Source organism: Lontra canadensis, unplaced genomic scaffold, assembly GCF_010015895.1.
Source record: "Lontra canadensis isolate GAN:19392208 unplaced genomic scaffold, GSC_riverotter_1.0 scaffold47, whole genome shotgun sequence".
Classification (NCBI taxonomy): domain Eukaryota; kingdom Metazoa; phylum Chordata; class Mammalia; order Carnivora; family Mustelidae; genus Lontra; species Lontra canadensis.
In genome coordinates this window covers 9884485-9909571 of record NW_022631041.1, presented here as the reverse complement: position 1 = coordinate 9909571, position 25087 = coordinate 9884485, and the positions used below count along the sequence as shown (strand labels likewise).

At 41.9% G+C, this 25087-nt stretch overlaps 1 protein-coding gene and 1 pseudogene across 4 annotated transcripts in view; both read right to left on the bottom strand.

The window, feature by feature from the left end:
• The window catches only part of SASH1 (SAM and SH3 domain containing 1), a 195254-nt gene that overhangs the window by 48981 nt on the left and 121186 nt on the right, over positions 1 to 25087 (bottom strand). For 2 of the 4 annotated variants that reach the window (XM_032873140.1, XM_032873142.1), the window contains exons 7-9: positions 22903 to 22956; positions 22442 to 22554; positions 15551 to 15652 (exon numbers count right to left, since the gene is read on the bottom strand). In XM_032873140.1, coding sequence (XP_032729031.1) covers positions 15551 to 15652; positions 22442 to 22554; positions 22903 to 22956 — 269 coding nt within the window. The remainder of the gene's footprint in view (positions 1 to 15550; positions 15653 to 22441; positions 22555 to 22902; positions 22957 to 25087) is intronic. The other 2 variants (XM_032873141.1, XM_032873143.1) reach the window with 1 other exon arrangement.
• Positions 19435 to 20983, bottom strand: LOC116876784 (annotated as a pseudogene).

The following is a 25087-nucleotide window of genomic DNA, read 5'->3' as shown; positions in this document are numbered from 1 at the left end:
GCAAAGAGAGATCCTGCTCCGGGGGCTATTGCCGCCCTGCTAAGCCGCATGTGACACAAATCAGCAGCAGCTTTCCGGCCCTACTCCTCTCCAAGCTTGATTTCATCATCTCTCCAACATGCCTCATCAGCCTCCGCTGGTCCAAAAGTGATGCCTTCAAGGTCACTCCCTACCTCAGGGGCAGCACACTGGCTCTGGCTAGGGGACGTTTGAGACCAGCACTGAGGACTATCATCGGTGACTGGCTCATGGCAGGGGTCTTCCAGGTCCAGCCATCAGTTTAATGTGTTTTCATCGTGTTTACGAAAAAAATTAGTCTCAGTTGCCAAAGAAGTCAGAATCACATTTTGAAGTGTTTATGAGTTGTCAGAGTAACTACAGACAATATGAAACACATTGTGGGTTTTTTTTTTTTTTTTAATTTCACAAAGGAATCAGGGAAGGACTCATCTGTTTAGTAAGAAATATTTTGCTCATTAGCTGGTGACATCATTGCCCTCTGAAATTAGGAGATTTTTGTCAGCATATGGACAAAACGAGGAGATTCCATTCTTCTCCCAGAGGTGCAGTATAACACTGAAATAATTTCTCTGGCAGTTTCAAAATTAACTAGTTGTCGCCAGATTTGAAGAAAGAAGAGGAAGAGGAGAATATAATTATATGATACTTTTATTTGTAAAAAGTATGTGAGAATTTGAGGTAATAATACAGTCCCCCAGGGGCAAAGGCTTGTCAGCACTTAATTCATTTAAGAAACTGTTTAAAGAACCAACTAAAAACCAAAGAAATAGCAAATGGCTGCTACATTCCACAGTAAGTTCTATTCTTTTTCTTAAACTCCTGAACTTTGCATTTTTAAAAAATCAGCCCCAAATAAAGTTGCTGATTTCCCCACAGGAAGAGGGGAAAAAACAGGACTCTAGGATACATAACTAAGCATCCCAGACTGGGATGACAGGTCAGCCCAGCCATCCCGACTCTTCAAGTTGCCATGGAGCAGAGAGAATGCTTTTCCTTCTCCTCAAAGGGGTTGACAGGGATGAGAAAGATACACGGAGGAAGGAGAAGTGAATTCTCCCTTTACTCTGTAGATGTCTGGAAGATTTTTCCGCCAGAGGTTTTATCACCCTGCCCATAGGCCAGAGAACCCCACTGCTCACATAAATTAGCTGAGTTAAGGTAACAAAGACATGATGGGAAGCACTCAAGAGCTCCCCAGGTCCCTCTGTTAAGAGTGGGGTAGTGTTACCCAAAGCCACTCTATGGTGCCAAGCACAGTGAAGACCAAAGCAAAACACCAAACCCACTCATTCTCAAGTGCATTCAGTTCTCACACAGCCTGTGCCATGGAAAAAGGATGATTCAGAACAGAACTGCCAAGTAGGGCAATTACATATGTGTTTGAGGCTCTAGTTTCTGGAGCAGATAGAAGTTTTCATCCCAAAGACGGTAAGTGTCCTAAGGGAGTGGGTGGTGTTTGCAAAGTCACATTACTTTCATGGCATCTGAGACTGATTCATGGATCAGGCACGACGGCTTCTTGAACAGGACTGCCAAACAAACTTGTCCAGGCATATGATGATGGGAAATTATAGAAAATTGACAGAAAATAGAGAAAACTGCCTACATGGCAAGGGAGGGGAGGTACAGACACCAAGTTCGATCCTTCACCAAACCTTAGGCTATAGATCAGCACAATTGTCTCTTGAAGTCACGAGCCGACAGGCCAATTTTACCTCGTAGGGTCATGAGCTATGATCTTAACATAATTACCCTTATGTCTGTTAGAACAAATAACAAGCAAACATTTCGATTGAACTGCTTCAATAAGCAAATTTACTTCCAAATTGAAGAAATCAAGGCTGAATCCTTAGAAAAGAATCATTCGGAGCTAGAAATGTTGTTTGTGGTCCTCTCCTTGGCTATCAGGTCATGATGATTGCTGAAAACCAGACCACAGAATATCCTTTCCACAACAACTAATAAAATAAGCAACAGCCTCCAAAGAGAAAAATTACTAAAAACTAGCAAAATATTCCACCAAGAGCACCCAAACAAGGAAATGTATATAATCTAATATATTAAGCTTTAAAACTTCATGGCGGGGCTCCTGGGTGGCTCAGTGGGTTAATCGTCTGCCTTTGGCTCACCTCATGATCCCAGGGTCCTGGGATCAGTTCCATATTGGGCTCTTTGCTTAGCGGGGAGCCTCCTTCTCCCTCTTCCTCTGCCTGCCGCTCCCCCTGCTTGTGTAATTTTTCTCTCTCTAATAAATAAATAAAGTCTTAGAATAAAATAAAATTCATGGTCGAGGGAGGAAACAAATTTCTGAAGACCAAAAGAAAAGGCCTCACTACTCTAAAAGCTACATCGGTAGGAATCTTGAGAATTATTCCATGGAATTTCCAATCTTGAAGGAATTTAAATTCTGTCGCTCTCTTTTTTTTTAATTTTTTGGATCTAGGACCAATGGAAATTGCTTCAAGGAGACTTATGAGTGAAAGGATGAAAAGTTAGTAGTAAGGCTGATTCTGAGTGAAATAAAGCCTCTTAGAAATTCACTAGAATTGGCCGGGGGGGGGGGTGGAGAAATTCACCAGAATTGGAAAAATGAATTAAAGGCAGACTATACGTGGCCTACCTATTTCCCCACACCATCTGGCATGAACTGTGGTGCAGCACGTTTAACACAATCTTGGGAGAGAGATGGCGGAGTCCAGGTATGCTAGCAAAGACCACACTCCCCCTCAGGGGGGGTATCTCTATGTCTTGGGCCATTACATCAGGCTATAGCAACAACAAACATGAATGGACCACAAAACAAAGCCCTCAACTGTAGCCTGGAAGAAGGAAAACAATCTCTTGTCAGACAGCATGACAAACAGGTCAAAAAGTGATCTTCATCGTATCAGCACATGCAGAAAATCTGACCTGAGCTAGCCGGGTATGATTGAGGTGAAAGGAAATGTATGATGATCATTCAAACTTACGAGCCGGGGTAAAAAAAGAGAGAGGAAAAAGCATGGGAGAACATAAAGATCCCATCTTTTGATCCCATCTCTCTATCAGATGAAAATACAATTCAAGGAGCAGGAAGAAATTCTAACAGTTACTTCACACTATAAAATAATTTAATAAGAACATGAAGTCAGTTAAGGAGACTTCAAAGACAAGATGAAAAACATTAATGATGTTAATTTAAGAAAATTGTAGTCTGGGGGTGCCTGGGTGGCTCAATGGGTTAAGCTGCTGCCTTTGGCTCAGGTCATGATCTTCGGGTCTTGGGATTGAGTCCCACATCGGGCTCTCTGCTTGGCAGGGAGCTTGCTTCCCTCTCTCTCTGCCTGCCTCTCTGCCTACTTGTGGTCTCTCTCTGTCAAATAAATAAATAAAAAATCTTTAAAAAAAAAAAAAAGGAAAGAAAATTGTAGTCTGAAGGAAAGAGAGGACCCAAACAACCTATTGCAAAACCAATTTTTAAGTAAGAAGGAGCAAAGAACTAGGATCTATACCCCAGAGGTCCAAGTACTGATACAGAGAAAAGCTGTATCATTTAAATCCATCTCCTCCTATGCTCCAGGTTCTAAGATTTCCCCAGCTCTTCACGGAAGCTTGAGCCCTGCTGCTATCTCTACCTGACACATGCTTCTCTCTCTTCATTGGCGAGCTCTCACTTGGCTTCAGCTTCTCTGGGAAGGCTTCTCACACTCTCCTCACTAGCGCTTAATGGACTTTGTGTGTATACTTAATGCACTAGGTAGAAATACTCCAATTAAATCCTCATCGGTGCTGTCTCCTTGTCTGTCTGTTCCTGCCAAATACAAATCCCTGTGTATGGGGCCTGGCGCGTAGTAGGGACTCAGTATGTGTGCATAACGAAGGAGTCAAAGAATGCTCATGGCGGTGTTCTTTCACCTACACTCTGGGTCAAAGTGCAGGTAAGAACTTCTTTTAGGAACTAATTATACAATGCTATCAGCCTTATACCAGTAATGGTACAATTGGTAAGGGATGACAGAAGGTATGTGGTACAAAGGGAGAGGAACAAGGGACAAGAAGAAGAGAATCAAGGGATGTTTCCACAGACATTCTGAAAACAGAATTTGAATTAGAATTTGGTTGTATCAAAATATTGCTATCCAAAAGAGTGTCATTGTCTGATGACTGGCTATAGGGCTAAGAATTTTATTTTTTTTAAGATTTATTATTTTAGAGAGAGAGTGAGCAGGGGGAGGGGCAGAGGGAGAGGGATAGAGCGACTCCACAAGCCGACTCCCCACTGAGCAGGGAGCCTGATCTGGGGCTCCATCCCAGGATCCCAAGATCATGACCTCAGTCAAAAATCAAAATTTGGGGGCACCAGGGTGGCTCGGTGGGTTAAGCCTCTGCCTTCAGCTCAGGTCATGATCTCAGGGTCCTGGGACCGAGCCCCGCATCGGGCTCTCTGCTCAACAGGTAGCCTGCCCCCCACCCCCCAACCTGCCTGCCTACTTGTGATCTCTCTCTCTGTCAAATAAATAAATAATATTTTTAAAAAATCAAAATTTGGACACTTATCCCAGTCCTGGGTGGACTGGGCCACCTAGGTGCCCCACGAGTTTTGATAAAACAGGTAACTAGTAACTTAAGATTCAAATGGACTTGAACAAAGTGATGGGTAGCCTATGACCTACATCAGTTGGCTTGGGCTACGGGTGACCCTCGGTCTAGGTCCTACTCTCAAACCACAGTGAGGGCTGGGATCTTCCTAACCCATCCATTATATAAGATCTGGCACTAGGGCAAACAATTCAAGGAGGAATTAACATGTGATAAATCTCATTTAATAAGTGATGGACATTCTCTCTTACCCCAATCTCCTGGAGGTTACTTCCAAAAGCAAAACAAAAACTGTTGTTGCAAATCTAAATGCCAATCCTTAACCCAGATTCCACTACAAATATCTTCACTTTGATGCGATCAGCTGGCAGGGGAAATGTGGTACATCCTGTCTGGTATTCAGGTATTGGGTTGGACAAATAAATCTGCCATTTTTATATGCCAAAAGCTAGTAACTCCAGTTTCCCCCTGACTCAACCAAATAAAAGAAACAACACAACAGAATGTATCCAAAAGCAACCTTAAATTTTTTAAATGTTAAAAATAGGTTCCCTCAGCTTATGCAGTACCTGGTTATTTTGTCACTATTTTATTTTTTTCCCACGGGGCCCCTGATACCCTTCAGCAGCCTCAACTCTCTGTAACCCTACAGACCGGTGAAGAGAGAGATGTACCAGGTCAGTCCACTGGGTACAAAGAGCCACATCCACAGTGACTTCCGGGTGGCCATGAGCGAGCTCTCCACCACGACCAGCTGGAAGCCCACACCCACACGCTCAGCGAGTCCCCCTCCGCACGGCTAGGCCCTAGGTAATTTCCCTACAATTAACTGCTTATTCTCCCCAAACGCTAATCACAAAACACAACATGATCACTGAAATCATATCGCACCCAGCCCTACACCCACTCACAGAATAACACCTTCTGAAACAGAAGACGAACTGATTGTGTGTTTGCTAAAAAGCACAGCTAAGCTAACACAGGCTGGCTGCACGCAGCTTGTTCTCGCAGCTCTAGCGGATCTGCTGTAATATGTGCGCATTTGCGGGCATGTTAATGACACAGCCAAAAAAATAGCACTTTCATGGGAACTCAAGTATTTTAAGAGTAACGGTTAACGGAAAGGTAAAAGATCTAAATATGAAGTAATAGAAACTGGCATTCACTGGGTATTTACTTGGTGCCATTTAATTCTTGCAATACCTGTTCGGCGTAGGTATACTTGTCCCTGCTTTTCCAGATAAGAAAGGAGGCACAGATTGATGAGACAACTGTCCCACAGAGGCAGCGATAATGGGGGGTGGGAAGCGGGTAGAGCCGGACCTGAACCCAAAGGCTGCGTCCCAGTTAACTGGCCCCTCCCCTCAGAATGCTGGGCAAGGGCAAGCACCCAGCTTTCCCAAGGGCAGAGCCTGCTTCCGGGCTAACTTTGTTTAGAGAAGATGATCTTCAGGCGCTCCCAGAAAATGTATGCCTCAAACTTTGGCCTCTGTCCCAGGGAGAAGGCTGGGGACGAGAGGGTGGTGTGGAATTAATGACAAAGAGTCATCTAAACAACAGTTCTTGGTCAACTTACATGCAGTTAGGGCAAAATTCATCTTTCTCAAGAGACTTCACTATGCGTGTTGTTCCAATGGTCTGATTTTTTTGTCTCCTGGACTCACCACAAGATGCAGGTCTCAAGAATCATCCCTTTTACCCTTCTAAAGGGAATTTTAATATGTCTCTGTTTTATTTGCACTTTAGTTTCAAAAGCACTTTTGTTGAAATTAAGAGTAATATTTCTTCCTGTACCTTCCCACCCAGCCAAATAAAAAAGAAATTTACAGAAAGTACCTATAAAAGTCTGAATAATCATCTGAAGGCTGCAAGTATGCATTAAAAGACCAGAATCAATAAAAGTTATTTTTAACATAGTTATTAACATTTAGAAAGACTTAGAAAAATGGTTGTTATTCTGGCACTATGTCATAGAAGGAATTGCTGACATCTGTCCCAGGGACACAGGGTATACATGGCATACCTCTGGCAAATCATCGGTGGCCATATTTCTCTTTCTCCTGGTCATATTACAAGTCAAACGAGTAAGGCTCTTGGGTTTAAGAAATAAGGAGCTGAAGCACACATCCACCGATCCCGTCTTCCAGCCCAGTTAATATAAACATTAAAGCTTCAATGAGCAGAACCATCTTCCAGCCCCAAATCAAAAGTTACCTTGCCAATTCGAATTCTATTAAGCTGGAACCCATATATGAAGAATCATGAAAAAAAAAATTCTCTAGGAAAAGAGATACAAAGAAAAAAAATGCAAACACTATTAAAAGCAAACAGTTTAGGGGTGCCTGGGGTGGCTCAGTTGGTTGAGTGTCTGACTCTTGATTTTGGTACACGTCATGATCTCAGGGTCGTGAGACTGAGCCCTGTGATGGGAGCCTTCACTCTTCCCCTCCTGCTGTCCTTCCTCCAACTTCCTCTCCCCCCCCCAATAAAAAACCCACAAAAAAAAAAACATAGTTTATCCAGAAATATAAGTTATTTAGTTATTTTTATGCTTGGAATCTACCCTCTCTTAAATTTCCTTGTTAAAAACCAGTATAGTGGAGACACTATTGGGAAGTCAACCATTTTCACAGATAATCTTTACAGTATCTATAATGCCAGCTCTCACTCTGTAGTATATATGAATCTTCATATAATTTATGCATCCAAAAATATTCACTCAGAGTAAGCAAAATATGAAAATCATATTTTTTGTAATTGCTAGGATTATCTATAGGTGGGAAAAGCTTTTGTAAATTCATCATGTGTTATCATAAAAAACAATTCTTCTTATGGGGTCAGATTTCCCCAATGAGGAAGCTAATGGTATTGATTTATATTTTCCTTCTAACACTAACACCTCTAAAATATAAAACTTCTATAAATTTTAACCTAAACACCTTGTCTAGAAGTCCACCCTAGTAAATGAAACATATTCAAAATAAACACATTAAGATAGCCAAGTTTAAAAAAAAAATCTGATTAAACCCATAATAGGCAGACTCTTAAGAGCATCAATATATGGATGCCCCTTGAATGAGAAGGACAGGTCAATCTGTCCATGAAGGTGCACCCCATGTGCATGGGCTCGGCTCTCCCACTACATTCTGTGTTAGGTTATTAAACTGTGAGTCTTTGCTTTGGCCATAATAGAAATCAAGCCATTCACCACAAGAACCACTAAAAAAGTAACTTTGGGGGCACCTGGGTGGCTCTATCGGTTAAGCATCTGCCTTCAGCTCAGGTGATGGTCTCAGGGTCCTGGGATCGAGCTCCGCATCGGGCTCTCTGCTTGGTAGGGAGTCTGCTTCTCCCTCTCTTTTTGCCCCTTCCCCTGGCTTATGCTCTCTCTCTCTCAAATAAATAAATGAAATATTAAAAAAAAGAGAAAAAGGTGACTTTGTGGAATGCTCTCCTGGCTTTCTTCACATTATCTTTTAGGAAGTTCTAGTGTAGACTAAGGCTGTGGCAGCTTCTCCTTTCAAAATACCAGACCTGCAGCCTCTGGCTTGCACGCAACAGCGGCTGAAAGAAAAACAGGTGAAAGGACTCTGAAAAGCTAAGTAAAACCTGCCTGACAATGAGGTACAAGTTTACAGTTTATAATTTTAGAAAGCCCCAAAAAGACTTAACCATCTTGCATTATGTGAACCAAAACATCTCATCACATGGGGATATTTTAGTTGAGACTTTGAAAGTCCTCAGACAAGGAAACACTTAAAATAGCATTTTGTTAGAAGTGGAAGTGAGCACTTGATGTGTCTTTGTTGCCCAAACTCTGGGACACAGTTCAACCCATGGCTCTCCTGTGCCTCAAACCCAGTTAGTGGCAAAATATATTCAGAGCTGGCTGCAAGGAAAGGCCATGAAGAGCACACAGGTGGAAGAAAGGTGTTGCTATGCCTCAGCTAGAACGTTAGACCCCTCCTTGCACAAATACTTCCCGACTAAATTTCCCCAAATGTAGAAGATCAATTATAAAACGATGGCTTGTGTTACAAAATAACTCCCTTCACGGAACATTTCACCATAGTTGCTTCATCCTAGTGAGGAGCTCCAGTATAGACACAGAATTCCAATTTTTTCCTGGAACACATTTTGTATCAAGTGAAACAAACAGACGGGACCAAAATAAATGTCTACAATGGACTTGTGCCTTCTTATCCTTGTTGTTGCTTTAATTTCTCTTTAACATCATATATTTTTAAAATAACTTATATCGCATCATAATTAAACAATTTACAATTTAACATTTTGTGAAAGATGTTTCACTGCAAGCATTTTTAATATTTGAGAACCAAATACAGATCACCAAGTTTTACCTACCAATTTGGTAGAAATATCAAAATTATGATTTACTAAAACATATTCCTTGTGTACAAATCTCTAAACCCCCAGAGGATGGACAGCATTTCATTAAATGTTTTCTTAACGAGAAGGTAAACTGAGCCTCAAGGCACAGAAGTTGAAAACTGAAAAGGAGAACTCCCAAAACTTCCCCCTACAGGAGGCAAAGGAAAACAAAATTTATCAAACTAAAATGAAAAATACTAAAATGTATGTCCAGATATTTAGCAAGGAATCAAGTGAAGGACTCAAACCAGAAACTCTTTTTAAAAACTCTAGCACTCACAACCGAAGTTTGTTATTAATGAGAAACAGCACAGAACACATTCTCCTCTGGCAAAGAGAGAGCTATTTTTCACTTCCCCTGGTAACTATCTTTAGTACTTTACATTCTTGGAAACCAGGAATGTGAATATGGATTTATTGTGAAGCAACACGCAATGATCTAATGTCAGTTATGGGGGTGGGAGTCTATGAAATCAGTGCAAATGAAATCCTAAAGCACGACAGGCATCAATATAGGCATTGAGTCTCGTGACAAAGGGCTTGTGATCCCTGAAACTTTCATGGCGTGGACATTCCCAGCTCTGGCCAGTGAGCTATTTACATCTCAGTCTAGAAAAGAATCAATAGGCAACTGAAAAGCCTGGGCTCTCGCACAAAAGATAATCAAAGCGTCTAACCCACGGCGGCTCGAGGAGGACACAGCGGGAATTATCTGAAATTAATTACTCTGCTATCAGGCGAATGTAGCATAATTGAGAAGGAATATCTTGGCTGGAGTTTCTTGCTGAGTCTCCATAAAAACAGAGGACGGGCCGTGGGGCAGGGTAAGGGGGCGAGAGTTACATACATTAAGATTGCGGTCAAGTTCGAGCAAACCTCAGTGCGGACGTTGGTCGGCTGTAGGAATGTGCAGCGTGACTGGAAATGGGTGCGGCCGCGTGCACGAAGCCAGCTCACAAAATACGCAGCGTAAATAATATCGCTTCAGCAAACTCCATTGCCGAATGGCCTGTCTTCACCTACATCTCTCAGCAAAAAGTCACTCCGGCGCTTCTGGAAGATTGTACTGGAAATGGAGGGTGCCAACTAGAACAGGCTGAATTCATTTTTGCATCATCTACGAAGAAACGGTCTGCTGAGAAGCTAATAACGTGAGTGTGTACATGACATCTAAAGTCTGTGTGAGCACATGTGGGGGTGATTTTAACCTCTGTGCTACTGGGGAAACTCCGTCAGGGCGGGCAGGGCCCATGTCTCCTGCTCCTCTACCTTTGTAACCTGACTAGCTATGGCATTAAGCTGGGTATACAGCAAGCGCTTTCTAGATGTCTCCTCAACGAACAAAGAAATGCTCAAGGGAATGAACGTCCAACTTCTAAGAAGTACCCACTTTCTTCTGACAATTTCTACCAAGGTGATGGTTCTGATTCACCATCTGAAGGTGGTTAATAACTAAAAACCAATACCTAATAAATAATGAATGCTTTCCGAACAGCTCGTTCAAAACCATTATCGTACTTAATTTATATTAACTTTTCCTAAACGTGACGAGCCTCTCTCCCTGCTGAGTGTGTGAGGTTTTACCACAGGCCTGTGTTTCTGACTGGACAGTCTTAGAACCTCCCCCTCTGACTCGGAAGCTATTAATCAGGACAGAATACAGTGAGTCTGACGCTAGAAGACCCAACGATGGGCAGCCGGGTCTTTGTGTTCTCCCCCAGCGGGCTTTGAATAGCATCAGTCCTGAGTTACTGTATTTATTCCTCATGCTTCTTTAGGTTCATGATTTACATTTATATTATGCTAGACTTCAGGACAAGGGGATAAGAGACACGAAAAAGGTACACTGAAATCCATAAACATGGTTCTTTTGATTACCTCATAGTCCCAGCATACAATGCTGGCTAGCATAGGATACATTTATTATTATAAAGGGTAACGTCTCAGTCTCTCACACAAAAGCAACAAAGCAGGGCTTTCAAATTAACAATCCCCTGGGTTTTTTTCTTTACTTTCTTTTTTCTTTCTTTTTTTTTTTTTTTTTAGCTGAAATGGAAATCCGGTGCTTGACTCAGGAAATCAGGGACAATGAGATAGCAGAAAGCTTACATTTACTTCTGACAAGCCATCATCTGTTGCTTAGATGCAAAGAAGTGTGGTGTAGGACATGAAACATGCTCTTCCAGCAGCCGGGGGAGATGAACATTTAAATACAACTTTGGGGGTGCCTGGGTGGCTCAGTGGGTTAAAGCTTCTGCCTTCGGCTCAGGTCATGATCCCAGGATCCTGGGATCAAGCCCTGCATCGGGCTCTCTGCTCCGTAGGGAGCCTGCTTCCTCCTCTCTCTCTCTCTCTCTCTCTCTCTCTCTCTCTGCCTGCCTCTCTGCCTACTTGTGATCTCTGTCAAATAAATAAATAAAATCTTTATAAATAAATAAATAAATAAATAAATACAACTTTGTCCACTGAATATTACTTTTTGAACATGCCATATGAACTGGACACTGAGTTAGATACTCACTGGAGACACTAAGGGAATGCAGTATGCCTTTCTTGCTCAAAGAGCTCATGATTCCCAAGGAGGCTACAATGTGTATGATGAATTCCTATACTCTAGGATAAAGGTCAGGCTTCATGTACAATGCTAGTTTAACAAGGCACAGAATAGGAAGCAATAAAATTAACTTAAGAAGGATAAAGGAAGTTTCAGAAGAGGTGACAGTTGGACTTTATCTTGAAGGACACATAGAATTTTACCTGGAAAAATCTGGAGGAAGATATTCTCAGTGGAGGAAATTGCCTGAATTAAAGTAGAGTGTGGACAATACAAGGTGTGTTTAGTAACACAGGCAGGGTCCAGTGTGGATGGCGTGGAGGTTATTAGGGGTAGGGGGGTGGCAGAGGAGAGCAGACATATTGACTAAAGCCAGACTGCTAAGTGTCTCAAGTGTGCCAGAATGTTTGGAATTTATCTTACAGAACTGGAAAACCAGCAGGCTTTTTGAAAACAGGAGCTTGCAAGCAGAGAGGTATGTTCTGGAGCGATGACTACCAGTGCAGAGCATGGACAAGAGGAGACAAGAAGCTGAAGACATGGAGGTAGAGTTGCTTCCAAATTTTAAGAACGAACAAACCTAACAAACAAAACAATTACATAATAAATTAAAAAGGGTAACTCCCTCCATTCTTACTCCCTGCAGTTGGATGATGGCATCACAAGATATCTGCTTGAAACTCGAAACTCTTCCCACGATCCCTGTGGAACTCCTAGGAAGCACGTTTGGTCACATTAAAACAGCATGAATAGGGGTGGCTGGGTAAAGTCAGTCAAACATCTGCCTTTGGCTCAGGTCATGATCCTAGGGTATAGGGACTGAGACCCATGTCTGGCTCCCTGATCAACAGGGAGCCTGCTTCTCCCTCTCCCTCTGTTGTTCCCCTTGCTTGTGCTCTCTCTGTCAAATAAATAAATAAAATCTTAAAAAAAAAATAAAATAGCATGAATAATAAAAGTCATCCAAATTAGAAAAGAAGTAAAACTGTCTCTGTTCACAAATGACACAATCTTCTATGGGGAAAACCCTAAAGATTCTACCACACAAAACCTGTTAGAGATTAAGAAACGTATTCAGCAAAGTTGAGGGACACAAGATCAACAATCAGTTCCATTTTTATACACTAGCAATGAAAATGTGAAAAAAGAAAATAAGCATTTAAAAAATGATACAAGGGGCGCCTGGGTGGCTCAGTGGGTTAAGCCACTGCCTTCGGCTCAGGTCATGATCTCAGGGTCCTGGGATCGAGTCCAGCATCGGGCTCTCTGCTCAGCAGGGAGCCTGCTTCCCTCTCTCTCTCTCTCTCTGCCTGCCTCTCTGTCTACTTGTGATCTCTCTCTGTCAAATCAATAAATAAAATCTTTTAAAAAAATTTAAAAAAATGATACAGTATTTGGAAATAAACTTAACTAAGGAGGTAAGACATGTACACTGAAAATTACAAAACATTGCTGAAAGAAATTAAAGAAGACATAAAGAAATGCAAAGATACCCTATGTACATAAATCAGAAGAACTTCTTACTATTAAGATGACAATACTAGGGGCACCTGGGTGGCTCAGTGGGTTAAGCTTCTGCCTTAGGCTCAGGTCATGATCTCGAGGTCCTGGGATCAAGCCCCACATCAGGCTCTCTGCTCAGCAGGGAGCCTGCTTCTCCCTCTCTCTGCCTGACTCTCTGCCTACTTGTGATCTCTGTCTGTCAAATAAATAAATAAATTTAAAAAAAATGACAATACTAAAAACAAACAAAAAAGATGACAATACTACCCATATCAACTACAGATGCACAGCAATCTCTATCAAAATCTCATGGCATCTTTTGTGGAAAAAGAAAAACCCATCTTAAAATTCATATGAACTCTCAAAGGACCTGAATGGCTAAAACAATCTGAAAAAGAATCAAGTTAGAGGGCTCACATGTCTTGATTTCAAAACTTACTCCAAAGCTACATTAATCAAAACAGTGTAATACCTACAATGGAAAGACATATAAATCAATGGGATAAAATAAAAGAGCCCAGAAATAAAATCTAGCATATATGGTCAATTAATTTTTTTTAAGGTTTTATTTATTTATTTGACAGCCAGAGATCAGAAGTAGGCAGAGAGGCAGGCAGAGAGAAAGGAAGGGAAGCAGGCTCCCTGCCGAGCAGAGAGCCCGATGTGGGGCTCGATCCCAGGACCCTGGGATCATGACCTGAGCTGAAGGCAGAGGCTTTAACCCACTGAGCCACCCAGGCGCCCCTGGTCAATTAATTTTTGAAAAGGAAGCCAAGACCAGTCAATGAGGAAAGAACGGTCCTTTCAACAAATGGTTCTGGGAAAACTGGGTATCTATCTGCAAAAGAATGAGGTTGGACCTGTATGCTATTATCATATACACACATAAACTTAAAATGGGCCAAAGACCTAAACTTAAGAGCTGAAACTATAAAACTCTGAAAAGAAAACAGGAGAAAATCTTCATGATACTGGATTTGGCAAAGCTTTCTTGGATATGACACCAAAAGCACATGGAACAAAAGCAAAGAGAAATTGGACTTCAAACTTAGAAACCTTTCATACATCAAAAGACATCAAGAAAGTGAAAAAGTTGGGATGCCTGGGTGACTCAGTGGGCTAAGCTTCTACCTTCAGCTCTGGTCATGATCTCAGGGCCTTGGGATTGAGCCCCGCATCAGGCTCTCTGCTCAGCAGGGAGACTGCTTCCTCCTCTCTCTCTCTCTGCCTGCCTCTCTGCCTACTTGTGATCTTTGTCTGTCAAGTTAATAAATAAAATCTTAAAAAAAAAAGAAGAAAGTGAAAAGGCAACCCTAAAATGAAAGAAACTATTTATATCTTGCAACTGATAAGGGATTAATAGCCAGAATATACAAAGAACTCCTACAACTCAATAGCCAACAATAAAACAACCCAATTCAAGAATGAGCAAAGAACTTGAATGGATATTTCTTATATATATCTATATCTATATCTATATCTATATCTATATATCATTAGTCATTAGAGAAATGCAAATCAAAGTCACAACAAGACATCATTTTACACCCATTAGGATGTATTAACAAAAAAGGGGGGAATTACAAGTGTTGGTGAGAAGTAAAAAAAACTGGAACCTTTACACATTACTGTCAGAAATGTACAATGACGCAGCCATACTGGAAAACTGTATAGTGGCTCCTTTAAAAAGTAAACGTATAATAAACATGTGATCTAGAAATTCTCCTCCTAGGTACATACTGAAAAGAACTGAAAGCAAGTACTCGAACAGATATTCATATATTAATATTCATACTAGCATTGTTTACAACAGCCAAAAGGTAGAAACACCCAAGTGTCAATCAACAGACAAATGGATAAACAAAATGTGGTATATCCATATGGTAGAGTATTACTTATCCTTAAAAAAGGAATGAAGTTCTGGGATATGCTGCAATGTGGATAAACCTTGAGAACATTATGCTACATGAAATAAACCAGACGCAGAAGGACCAATATTGATTTGACAAAAAATGACAAAAAATATTGATTGACAAAAAATGATTCCATGTACATAAAGGACCCAGAATAGTCAAATCTCATAGAGCTAGAAAGTAGAATGATGGCTTCCGAAACTTATGGAAGGGGAGTTACCGTTTAACGGTTATGGAATTTCTGTTTTGGATGCTGAGAAAGTTCTGGATGTGTATTTTAGTGACGATGCCACAGCAACGTGAATGTGCTTAATGCCACTGAACTGAATATTAATTTAACTTAAAAATGTTTTTAAGGTTAAATTTTAAGTTACATATAATTTACCACAATTATGAAATAACAGAATCAACAGCACTATTTTGACTGCAGATAAGTCCATCAAGAAAACTGAGTAACACGTCAAAAGAGACGCTTCTTTTCAGATCCAGGTGAGAGCTGGTAGTGGCAGAAGGAAGTTCAAAGGCAGAAGTTGGCTAAAATCTACTTTGTAGTAGAAGCGATCAAGTTGCTCAGAAACGGTAAACTTACATTGCAGTTTGACGAGCCATCGAATGTTGGGTAAGAACCGTCTGGCCAGTCGGCAGGGTCCAAGGCCGCTGACTGCCGGTGCTGGGCCTCATACTCCTTGAGCTACAACAAAAGAAAATGAAAATTGACATGGAAATAATGCCCAGGGCTGCCTACCAGACAGCAGTGAGAATGCTCTGGTCACTTTCTTCATGCCGCTGCTGGGGACTCAGTGCCAGCCAAAGACAAGGTTCCCCAAACTGAGAGGAAGACGCACAGCCTGCCCTGTGATTTTTCATCTACATCAAACTGACAGACACAACAGATTCTTTGTATTCTGTGTTCTAAAAAGAACCTTGATTTTCTCTCCAAGACCCTCCAGCCTCAATACTCATCTTTCTCAGTTCAATTGTAAGTTCAAAAACAGAAATTGTCTGTAGCCTGGCCTCTGAATTACCTGTCTTTGTCGAAGACACAACGTGGTAGACTATGGGCATTTTGGTGAAACAGAGGTGGAAGCCTGAAAGAGATTCTCTAAAATCACTTGCTTTTCTTGCTACTGACTGTTTCAAGTTACCAATTCCTTGTTCTCACCTAACAAATATTATGAGCCTTATTGGGGACCCTTGTGGAGGAGAGGAAAATAATGAGCTATCTAGAGTATGTTCCGAGACATCTCCAGTTTGGGTTTGGAAATTCCCTTTCTACTTTCTGAAATAGACAAGTGAAACATTATAGGAAATTGACAAGTTTAAGCGAACAGAAAGGTCTTTTAGAATGGCAAATGTGAGAAGTTCTAGGCGTGCTTTCATCAAACACATAGAAATTTAACTCTGCAACACAATACAGTTAAGTTACCACTGTATTAAAATTCTATTACAAAGCAGTTTTTAGTTATGAATTTCACACTGATGAAATCATGTTCTATAAATCAAGACGCCAAAAAACAGAAACGATCTGACCGAACAGCCCAGGAGAAGGTGCTAGGACTGTTCTCAACCACTGGAGCCGTGTGGACATGGCAAAGCCACCATGCTGACAACATCCCTCTAGGGAAAAGGCAACTTTGCAAACTATCACTTCTACCATGAAATTCTTTGCTGCACATACTTGTGACAGGAGATAGACACAGGAAGGCAGACAGTATTGATTAATGGGTAAGAGCTTGGCTGCAGAACCAAGTATCAGCTTGGATCGCTGGGACAAATTACTTAACTCCTTTGTGCCTCAGTTCCTCTATCTGGAAAATGGAGATGACAATAAACTATCTCACAGAACTATTACTAGAATTATGTAAGATAATGCAACAAAACTTAGCACCCGTACCAAAGCAACAGACTCATGACGAACACAGCCCTGTGGTTCCCAATAAAAGAGAGCTCACAGCTCACGTCAGCTCCAGGGGTTTGAACTTCTGCTATTTGCGAGTAGCACGTTAATCTTTCTAGTACATTAGGGACATGGATATTGCTCTAATCTTTATGGTATATTTAAGTTATATACTAGAATGGTCTTTCCTTCCACATTTTCTGGTTTCTGAAATGCTACATTCTTCCCGCATGACTGGAAGACACAGTTATCTTTTGTTTTCTCCAAGTCTCTGCCATACTTCCATATTCCACCTAGGCCTAACTTCGAGAAGCCACTACATGAGCTTCATCTTTAACTGAAACAAAACAAAGCAAATTCCTAACTAGTCGATCATAACAGATTTGATATTTTTCTTCTATCTGTCCCTGTCCTTCATCGACTCTGGGGTCTGAGAGTAGCAGGGCTTCCTCAGAGAGAGATTCAAATTCACACTCTACCCAAATTTACCTTACTTTTTAATTTTCTAATTTAAAAATCTTATGTTTTCAAGTTATAAAACAGGATCTCTAAAAAGAATTCTAAGTGCATCTTACAGGGGAAAAATGCAACCTGGTTAGTTACTTTTACAACTACATTTTTATATCCTACTTTGCTCCCAAAGAAGTTTTGACTTAAATATAATTTCACGGAGGAAAGACAATTGATGATTTCATCTGAGAACTTAGATATTCTGAAGCAAATGTCTAGCTTTAACATGACAGAAGTTTTAAAGTGTGCATGTCTATGTCTGTGTGTGTGTGTATGTGCGCATGTGTCTGTCTCAGGAGGAAATACTTCTTTCACATCCTATTTTCTTCAGTCTTCTATTTTTCTCATACTTGAAGTCTATGGCATGATTCCTAGAGGGATGGCCATCTTCAGTCAGTTAATGCTATTTTAGAAACCTTTGAGGAGATCCTAAAATGTTCCCATTTCTACGAGAAAAGAACTTTTGTATTATATCTAATCCCAACCCCCTCCAGCTGCAAGTTAAATTCATTTCCTTTTATTTTGTCCTCAGTAGAGGTTAAAACAAAATAAAACAAAACACTCTTCAGTACATTCTGAAGATGTGTTGTTTAATAATCCTTCATATACTTGGAGATGGTGATTACATTCTTCTCTGAGATAAATCCTCTCCAATTTTCACCCATGGGACCTATTTAAAAAAAAAAAAAAAAAAACTACAATCACCTTGTTGTTCTCCTACAGACTCTCTCCATGAACCTCTCTGGTTGTCCAAATCTCTGTGATTGATGCATAGAAGCTGCTGCGAGGAAAATCATCATATATATATATATATATGTTCCTGGTTCCTAATCTTGTGCTCTGGTATACCAGATGTCCAGACTCCGTTCACACCAGTGTTCCCCAACTCCTCAGTTACTGTGCATGCGGCTCACATTTACACCCTGCTCTAGGGAACTTTCCATGGTTGAGAGGAGATGTTTCCCACAGATGCCTAGAGGGCTGCCTCCTCCTCCCCAATCAGCTTCAAGTCTCTTCTTCTCTGGGAGGACAACTCTACAATGCAATTCACCTTCCAGAGCTCCCCACTCCCTATGGGATCGGGGTAAGGCTAGATTTCTCCTGAAACCACATCTCTGTCCAGCTTTTCCCTCTGGCTTTCCTGTCCCCTTCCCTTATTTAGTGGCAGTCAAGTCAGTGACAAATAAGTACTTAAAAACAAAAAAAAATATTTTATTTTGGACTTTCACATAGGTGTGACCTTCTGGAAGCAGACACACATTTATCAAATGGATAAATACATAATATTTAGGAATTAGATCAAGTTAACATGAGTAGTCTTTTGTATTCATAATTATATTTTAGGAAATAGGATTTCCTAAATCATGGTTACAGATCTCCCTCAATTTCCTAGAGACAGTGCTTCCAGTTAAAATGTCAAAGGACATATTTTTCTTCTACATAGCTCTATCACTGCTGAGCACCATCATACCAAAACAACAGTGTTCTCTTTTAGCCAAAGCTTTAAAACTGAGTTTTACACCATAAAAATCATCCACACAAATGAATACCCAGTGGCATCTAGGTATCTCTTGGGCCTTCTAAACCTTGCAGAACCAGCCCAAGGTCTAAGTACCCTGAACTTACTTGCCAAGAGCTATGTACGCTCCTAAAAACTGTGTTACGTAGACTATGCCAATTACCTAGATCCCCCTACACAATTTTGCTTTACGAATAAGCTTGATTTCCTTAAAGCGCATATAGTATATATCCATCATAAAGCTATTAGGAAATGTTCGATAAACCAATAGACTTGATGAAACTACTAGTTAATAAAATATAAAAATCATAAGTTAAGCTGTTTTTTTTTAAAGCTGCTGTCTTTTTCAATTACACACTCAGAGAAAATACAGAAATACAGAAGTGTTTCGTAAAGTTCATTCTTTTCAAATGCTTTTTTTTTTTTTGCAGCTTATGGTAGTGTTTTACATATTAATTCCTTGTAGCCTTTTTCATTTTAATCTCTGTTGGTATCAATAACGGGTTTTCGGGTGTATGAATGATAGCTGTATACTTCCCAGGGGTAAAGTATCCATCAATGAGATCAAATCCACACAAATAAAGCAGAATGGACCAAACTGTTTGTGACATTAGATAAAATTTTCCCCAATACAAGGATGTACCGGGGACACTCTCTGCTCCAAATCGCACACAGGCAAATTTCTCTCCTGATACTCGGTTGTCCTGTCAGGAGTAAACTTAGATGTTCTACCCATGGGTCTTTAAGTATCTGATTGACAGCAGGACAAACACACACCTGAGGTCCTGAAGGACATTCTCATCATGGTCATTATAGGAGGTCTAAGTCTTAAGGCTTTTGTTTTTGTTGTCAGTATAATCATCAACTAAATTTAGATCCCTGAGCTAGTCATAAAAGCAGCAGATCCTTTCCATAGACTGTTTTCTGCTCTAAATAACATTTTTCATGAAGTGTTTTGTCTCTGGCCAAAACAGCAGCCCATCCAGGCACTAGTAGCTGAGGCTGTATGCCGCCCTGCCAAGAGCAGGCCAAAAGGTTTCCCCCCGCTACTTCATCAGCTGTCAAAGGACCCCCATCGCTGTGTGCAGAAACTAGTAGACTTTAAAAAACGTCATCAGTTTTGTTCTTCAATCTGTGTTTCTGGATTGCCTTACAGAAAATATTCTCGATGTCTTGATGAGCTCTGTCCTGAAACTAGGCAGGGGAGCCCCCGCAGCCCCCGCAGCCCCTGCCCCACCCTGGGCCCCAGACAGACAAGATGCACTGCTGAGGCCGCTACCCAAATCCACACACAGCTGTGCCACCTTCTCATCCAGTCCACTTCCGATTTCCTTTCCACATAAATGACGGGCAGCTGTTAACATCATCAACTCAGAAGGCGCTTCAAACTAATTGTTTTCTCCCCAACTTAGAAAAGACTCCTTTCTTTTCAGTTATAGAAATGAGCTGCCTAAAAGTGACTATGTTAAGGCCACTTCTCGTATTTTCTTCTGCTCCACAAACACTGGAGGAGGTCCATCACATGCTACTCTCCTCCCACACACGTGTAGTCAGATGACTGCAGGCATCTTCTGCATCCTGACCTTCATGTTTCCTTCCTTTTTCTTTTTTTTAAGATTTTATTTATTTATTTGACAGACAGAGATCACAATTAGGCAGAGAGGCAGGCAGAGAGAGAGGGGGGAGCAGGCTCCCTGCCGAGCAGAGAGACCGATGCAGGGCTCGATCCCAGGACCCTGGGATCATGACCTGAGCCGAAGGCAGAGGCTTTAACCCACTGAGCCACCCAGGCGCCCCTCATGTTTCCTTCTTAAAAGAGCAGTGCAGTAGCGTCCCTCCCCAGAAGGTACGTGAACATCTGGTCTACCACGGTAAAACGAAATACAGGTCCATGTGTCTCCCGTGTATTTTCTAGGTATTCAGCTGGAAGCCACATTCAAGGAATGGAACTGGATAGAAAAATCCACAGTGGGCTTTTTGCCTCCACTGGCAGCTGGGCCGGGTGGCCAAAGGTGTGGAGGAATAGATAGACTAGGTTTGGGGTGAAGGTGGATCCGCAGCAAGGACAGGAAGTCACCACCTGTCACCTGCTCCATCTCTGGTCCAGCATGACTTTGGTCCGCCAGGGACACTAAGGACCGAGCTTACCTCCATTCCTTCAAATCGACAGAGCAAGAGAAGCCAGCAGGTGGGCATCTGGAGGTGGCCTTGGCCCTCAGGCCTCTGACTAAACCCTGTTCATCTCCCACTCCCTTCAAGGGCTTTATTCCCCCGAAGGCTGTCTCAACAATACATAAAGCTTTTTGTTTTTTAAACTATTGAGGTTTAAAGTCAGGTACCGGAAACTAAACCGAACGTGCTTGTCACGGTTTCAAGGTTTCAGGTCTTTAAGATTCTGCTTAACGGTCACGTCATTCAATAATTCCTCAGTGACTTAAAAGTTTTCATTTGTTTCTAAGCTGCCTAATTTATGACTGCTTACAGAATACCAAACCAACTACTCTAAGTGGAAACCCAAGATTCCCTCAGTCAGTTTGTTGGGCAACAACCAAGCAGGTAATCTCTTATTAACTGCTATCTCTCTATCATAAATGCGACTCCAGTACCTGAGGATTAGTTAGGCTTCTTTCGGTGCTTAATTCAGCTCAGAGCAAAAAATATGACACACTAAACTATAACTAATACCTAGAAATAAATATATTAACACTAATACAATACTTTACTTAGAAGAAAAAGTAAGTAAAATTTTAAGGTGTGCCTAAAGCTTAACTTTTGAATTATTCAGAATTTAGCCCTGCATCTTATAAAATGGAAGTTTACAATAGTTGTACTATATTAAGTTTCACTTTGTTTTTTATTAATAATTTTTATTATATTCTTGTCAGTCTTTTTATAAGGCTTATGTATTTCATAAGGGCATTCAGAGAATCATTTTCCTCATTAAAGTGGTCCAAAGCTCAGAAATATTTGCCATTCATTCATGTGTGTATTACTGAATACAGAAATGAAAATTCACAACATGGAATGCTTGCATTAAGTAAATAGAATGGAATTTGGTATTTCATCTGATAACATAGGTACTTGATGACCACCAAAGTAGCATCAAAATACTACTTTAAGTAATACATTCCTGTACTTTTGAGGCCCCTGTTTAAGCCACTAGAGCCGCTATAACAAATTACCATAAACCGATGGCTTATAAACAACAGAAATTCCTCATAGTTCTGGAGGCTGGGAAGTCCAAGATCAAGGAGCTGGCAGATTTAGTGTTGTGTGAGGACCAGCTTTCTGGTTCACAGACCACCATCTTCTGGTGTGGGAGCTCTCTGGGGCCTCTTCTGTAAGCTCATTCCATTCACAAGGGCTCCCCCCTTAGAACCTAGACACCTCCATAGGCCCTACCTTCAAATAAAGCCGCACTGAGCATTAGAATTTAACACGTGGATTGGGGCAAGGGGGACACAGTCTACAGCAACTCCCCAAACTCCACAAACATTTTTCCATATAAGGGGGTCAAGCTCTCACAAACGTAAACCAAGCCTCTGCACCCTTACCCTCGCGAGTGCTTCCTCAATGGTGATCATCTTCTCTTTAACCATCATCATCAGCTGAATCCGTTCCTCGTCACTCATTGTTATCTCGCTTGCAACATAGCCCACATCTTCTCCTAGAGAATGAAGACAAAAGACAGGAATGTAAAAAAAGGAAGATAAAACAGAATGCTGAATCCTGAAAGGTCACTGGTTGGGACTAGAGAAGGAGAAAGTTCAGGGGCATTGTCCCACACTGCACGTTACTGCTGAGCAACAGGAGCCGTTGGGTCATTTCTGGGGAAGCCCACGAGCCCATCTTACTGAGAAACAGGCTCTGAGAACATAGGGATGTTACCATAGAAACAAATCCTTCAAAATGATTGGAGCCTTTCTGATCCAGGGCCTAGTGGAAGAGTTCTGGAAGAAAGCTGACAGGAAGTCTGGAGTAAGAGGTGGGGCAGAGACCTGATTTAAAGACCCACCTAGAGCAGACAAGCATTCCAAGGCTCCTTCGGCTGATGGTCCTCTGTGTCCTTCTATTTCAAATATGAACAAGAAGAAAATCTTTTTGAGAGCAGTGGGAGGGATCCCTTTTTCCTAATATTAAGGGCACAGACTCAGCTGTAGAATGAGACCCGTGGCCTGTTGAGATCCTAGATTCCTATAAAGCTGTCTGATCACTGTTCCTAAGAGGATAGGCGGAAATAAATAAAATCACAGGTAGGGAGCATTTTTGTTCACTGGAAGGAAGGTTATTATAAATGCATATATATAAAAGTCTTGTCAGAGGTGCCTGGGTGGCTCAGTCATTAAGTGTCTGCCTTGCGCTCAGGTCGTGATCCCAGGGTCCTGGGATCGAGCCCTGCATTGGCACTCCCTGCTCAGTGGGAAACCTGTTTCTCCCTCTCCTACTCCCTCTGCTCGTGTTCCCTCTCTGTCAAATAAATAAATAAAATATTTAAAAAAAATGAAAGTCTCATCATAAATACGTATTCAAACTGTGAGAAGAACTCAATTTCCCCCTCAGAACTGAAGGCAACCAGGAGCACCTGCGAGGCTCAGTCAGTTAAGCGTCCAACTCTTGATTTTGGCTCAGGTCATGATCTCAGGGTCCTGAGACCGAGCCCCACATCAGGCTCTGCATGGGGCATGGAGCCTACTTGGGATTCTCTTTCCCTCCCCCAACCCTTCCTCTAAAAAGGAAACAAAACAAAATGAAAACCAAAACTGAAGGCAGCCAGAACTGCTGAGGCAAAGAGAATCCCCCTATAGGACCTTTCGAAAGTGCTTTCCTGCAAAGCAAACAGATTGCCATTATCTGTGACATACGTGAGCCACGCCAGCTTGTGTATGTTTGGTTAGCGTGTCAGGAAGGACAGGTCAGTGGAAGCGTGTGGTAATGCACTGGCTGGGAATAAACCCATCTTCTAGCTCCTCATCCTTCCCCTGCCACTTCTTTCTCATACAGGCTTCACCAGCTTCGATGTCACTAGGATCTTGGCCACGGCTGATGTGCCCTTGGCATCGAGGGCCAGTAAGAGAGTCTGGCTGCAGACCCAGAGGAAACCACTGCAGTCAGGGCCAGCCCTGGAATTTATGTTCCCCTGCGTTTCCCTATCTCATTTCCATTTTGTCATCAATCAGCCCAGAAAGTTCCAAGTTCTCTTCACCACTCATCTACTTATCTGGGAAGAATAACAGTGTGTGCTGGGTTAGGAGACAAGCCTGCTGGTTTGATTCATTTTATTATATGCATCACCTTCGAGGGTGGAGGGAATGCCAGGGAGCTGGGTGGGTTTCTGAAAAAAAAAACACATGAGCCAGTAAACTGCTGGCTTCCTCCCTCGATCCCTGCATCCCTTTCTCTCTCTCACTCTTTTTCCTTCCATTCTTTCTAAATAAGACATCGTCAGGATCCAAGATTTACTTTGAATTGCAAGTGGTCTCGGGTGTGTAGCAGAAGGAAAAACTGGGAATGTTGAAGAATCAGCCTTAAACCAGGACAGCTGGAATAACCCCGGTGAATGTGGCTGGGGTCCCAGGTGTGTGACTGCATACATGTCGTCCTTGTCCACGTGTCTCATTTCCACGTGTATGAGCACCTGGAACAGCATTCTGAACAGGGGAGGACACTGTGATTTTGTAAACGCAAACAGTCACTGGTGAGCCACTAAGAACGTTCATCTCGCGATAACCTCGCTCGGCTGGGCTGGGATGGAGAAGCGGCTTTGTGTCTGCTTCCCCTTTGAATACCGGGGAAACATAAATTACATAACTGGGCCTCAAAGGGATGACATATTTACTTACTATATAAACAACAACAAAGACACAGCCAAGAGGAGGGCAGGGCTCCCTCCACAAAGCAGCCCGGGCAAATTCCCATGATGTCAGACCAGGGGACAGAGTTTCCAGGGGCAACAACCCCGTCACTGGCCTGCCACAGAAAAGCATCTCCAGTCCAGAAGATTGCAAAGGCCCCAAGTGGCAGGGCCGGCGGACGGGTCCAAAACTAACAAATGCTTTGACTTGCTCAACCCTTTTGGGATAGATCTTGGCAAGTAAAGATCTTCCTGAGGTTGGTGTGACCAAGAAAACGAAAGATTTGGTCTTTGCTCTCAGATCTATGAAAAGGAAGACCTGCCAACTCTCCTCATTTTGTTTTCTTTG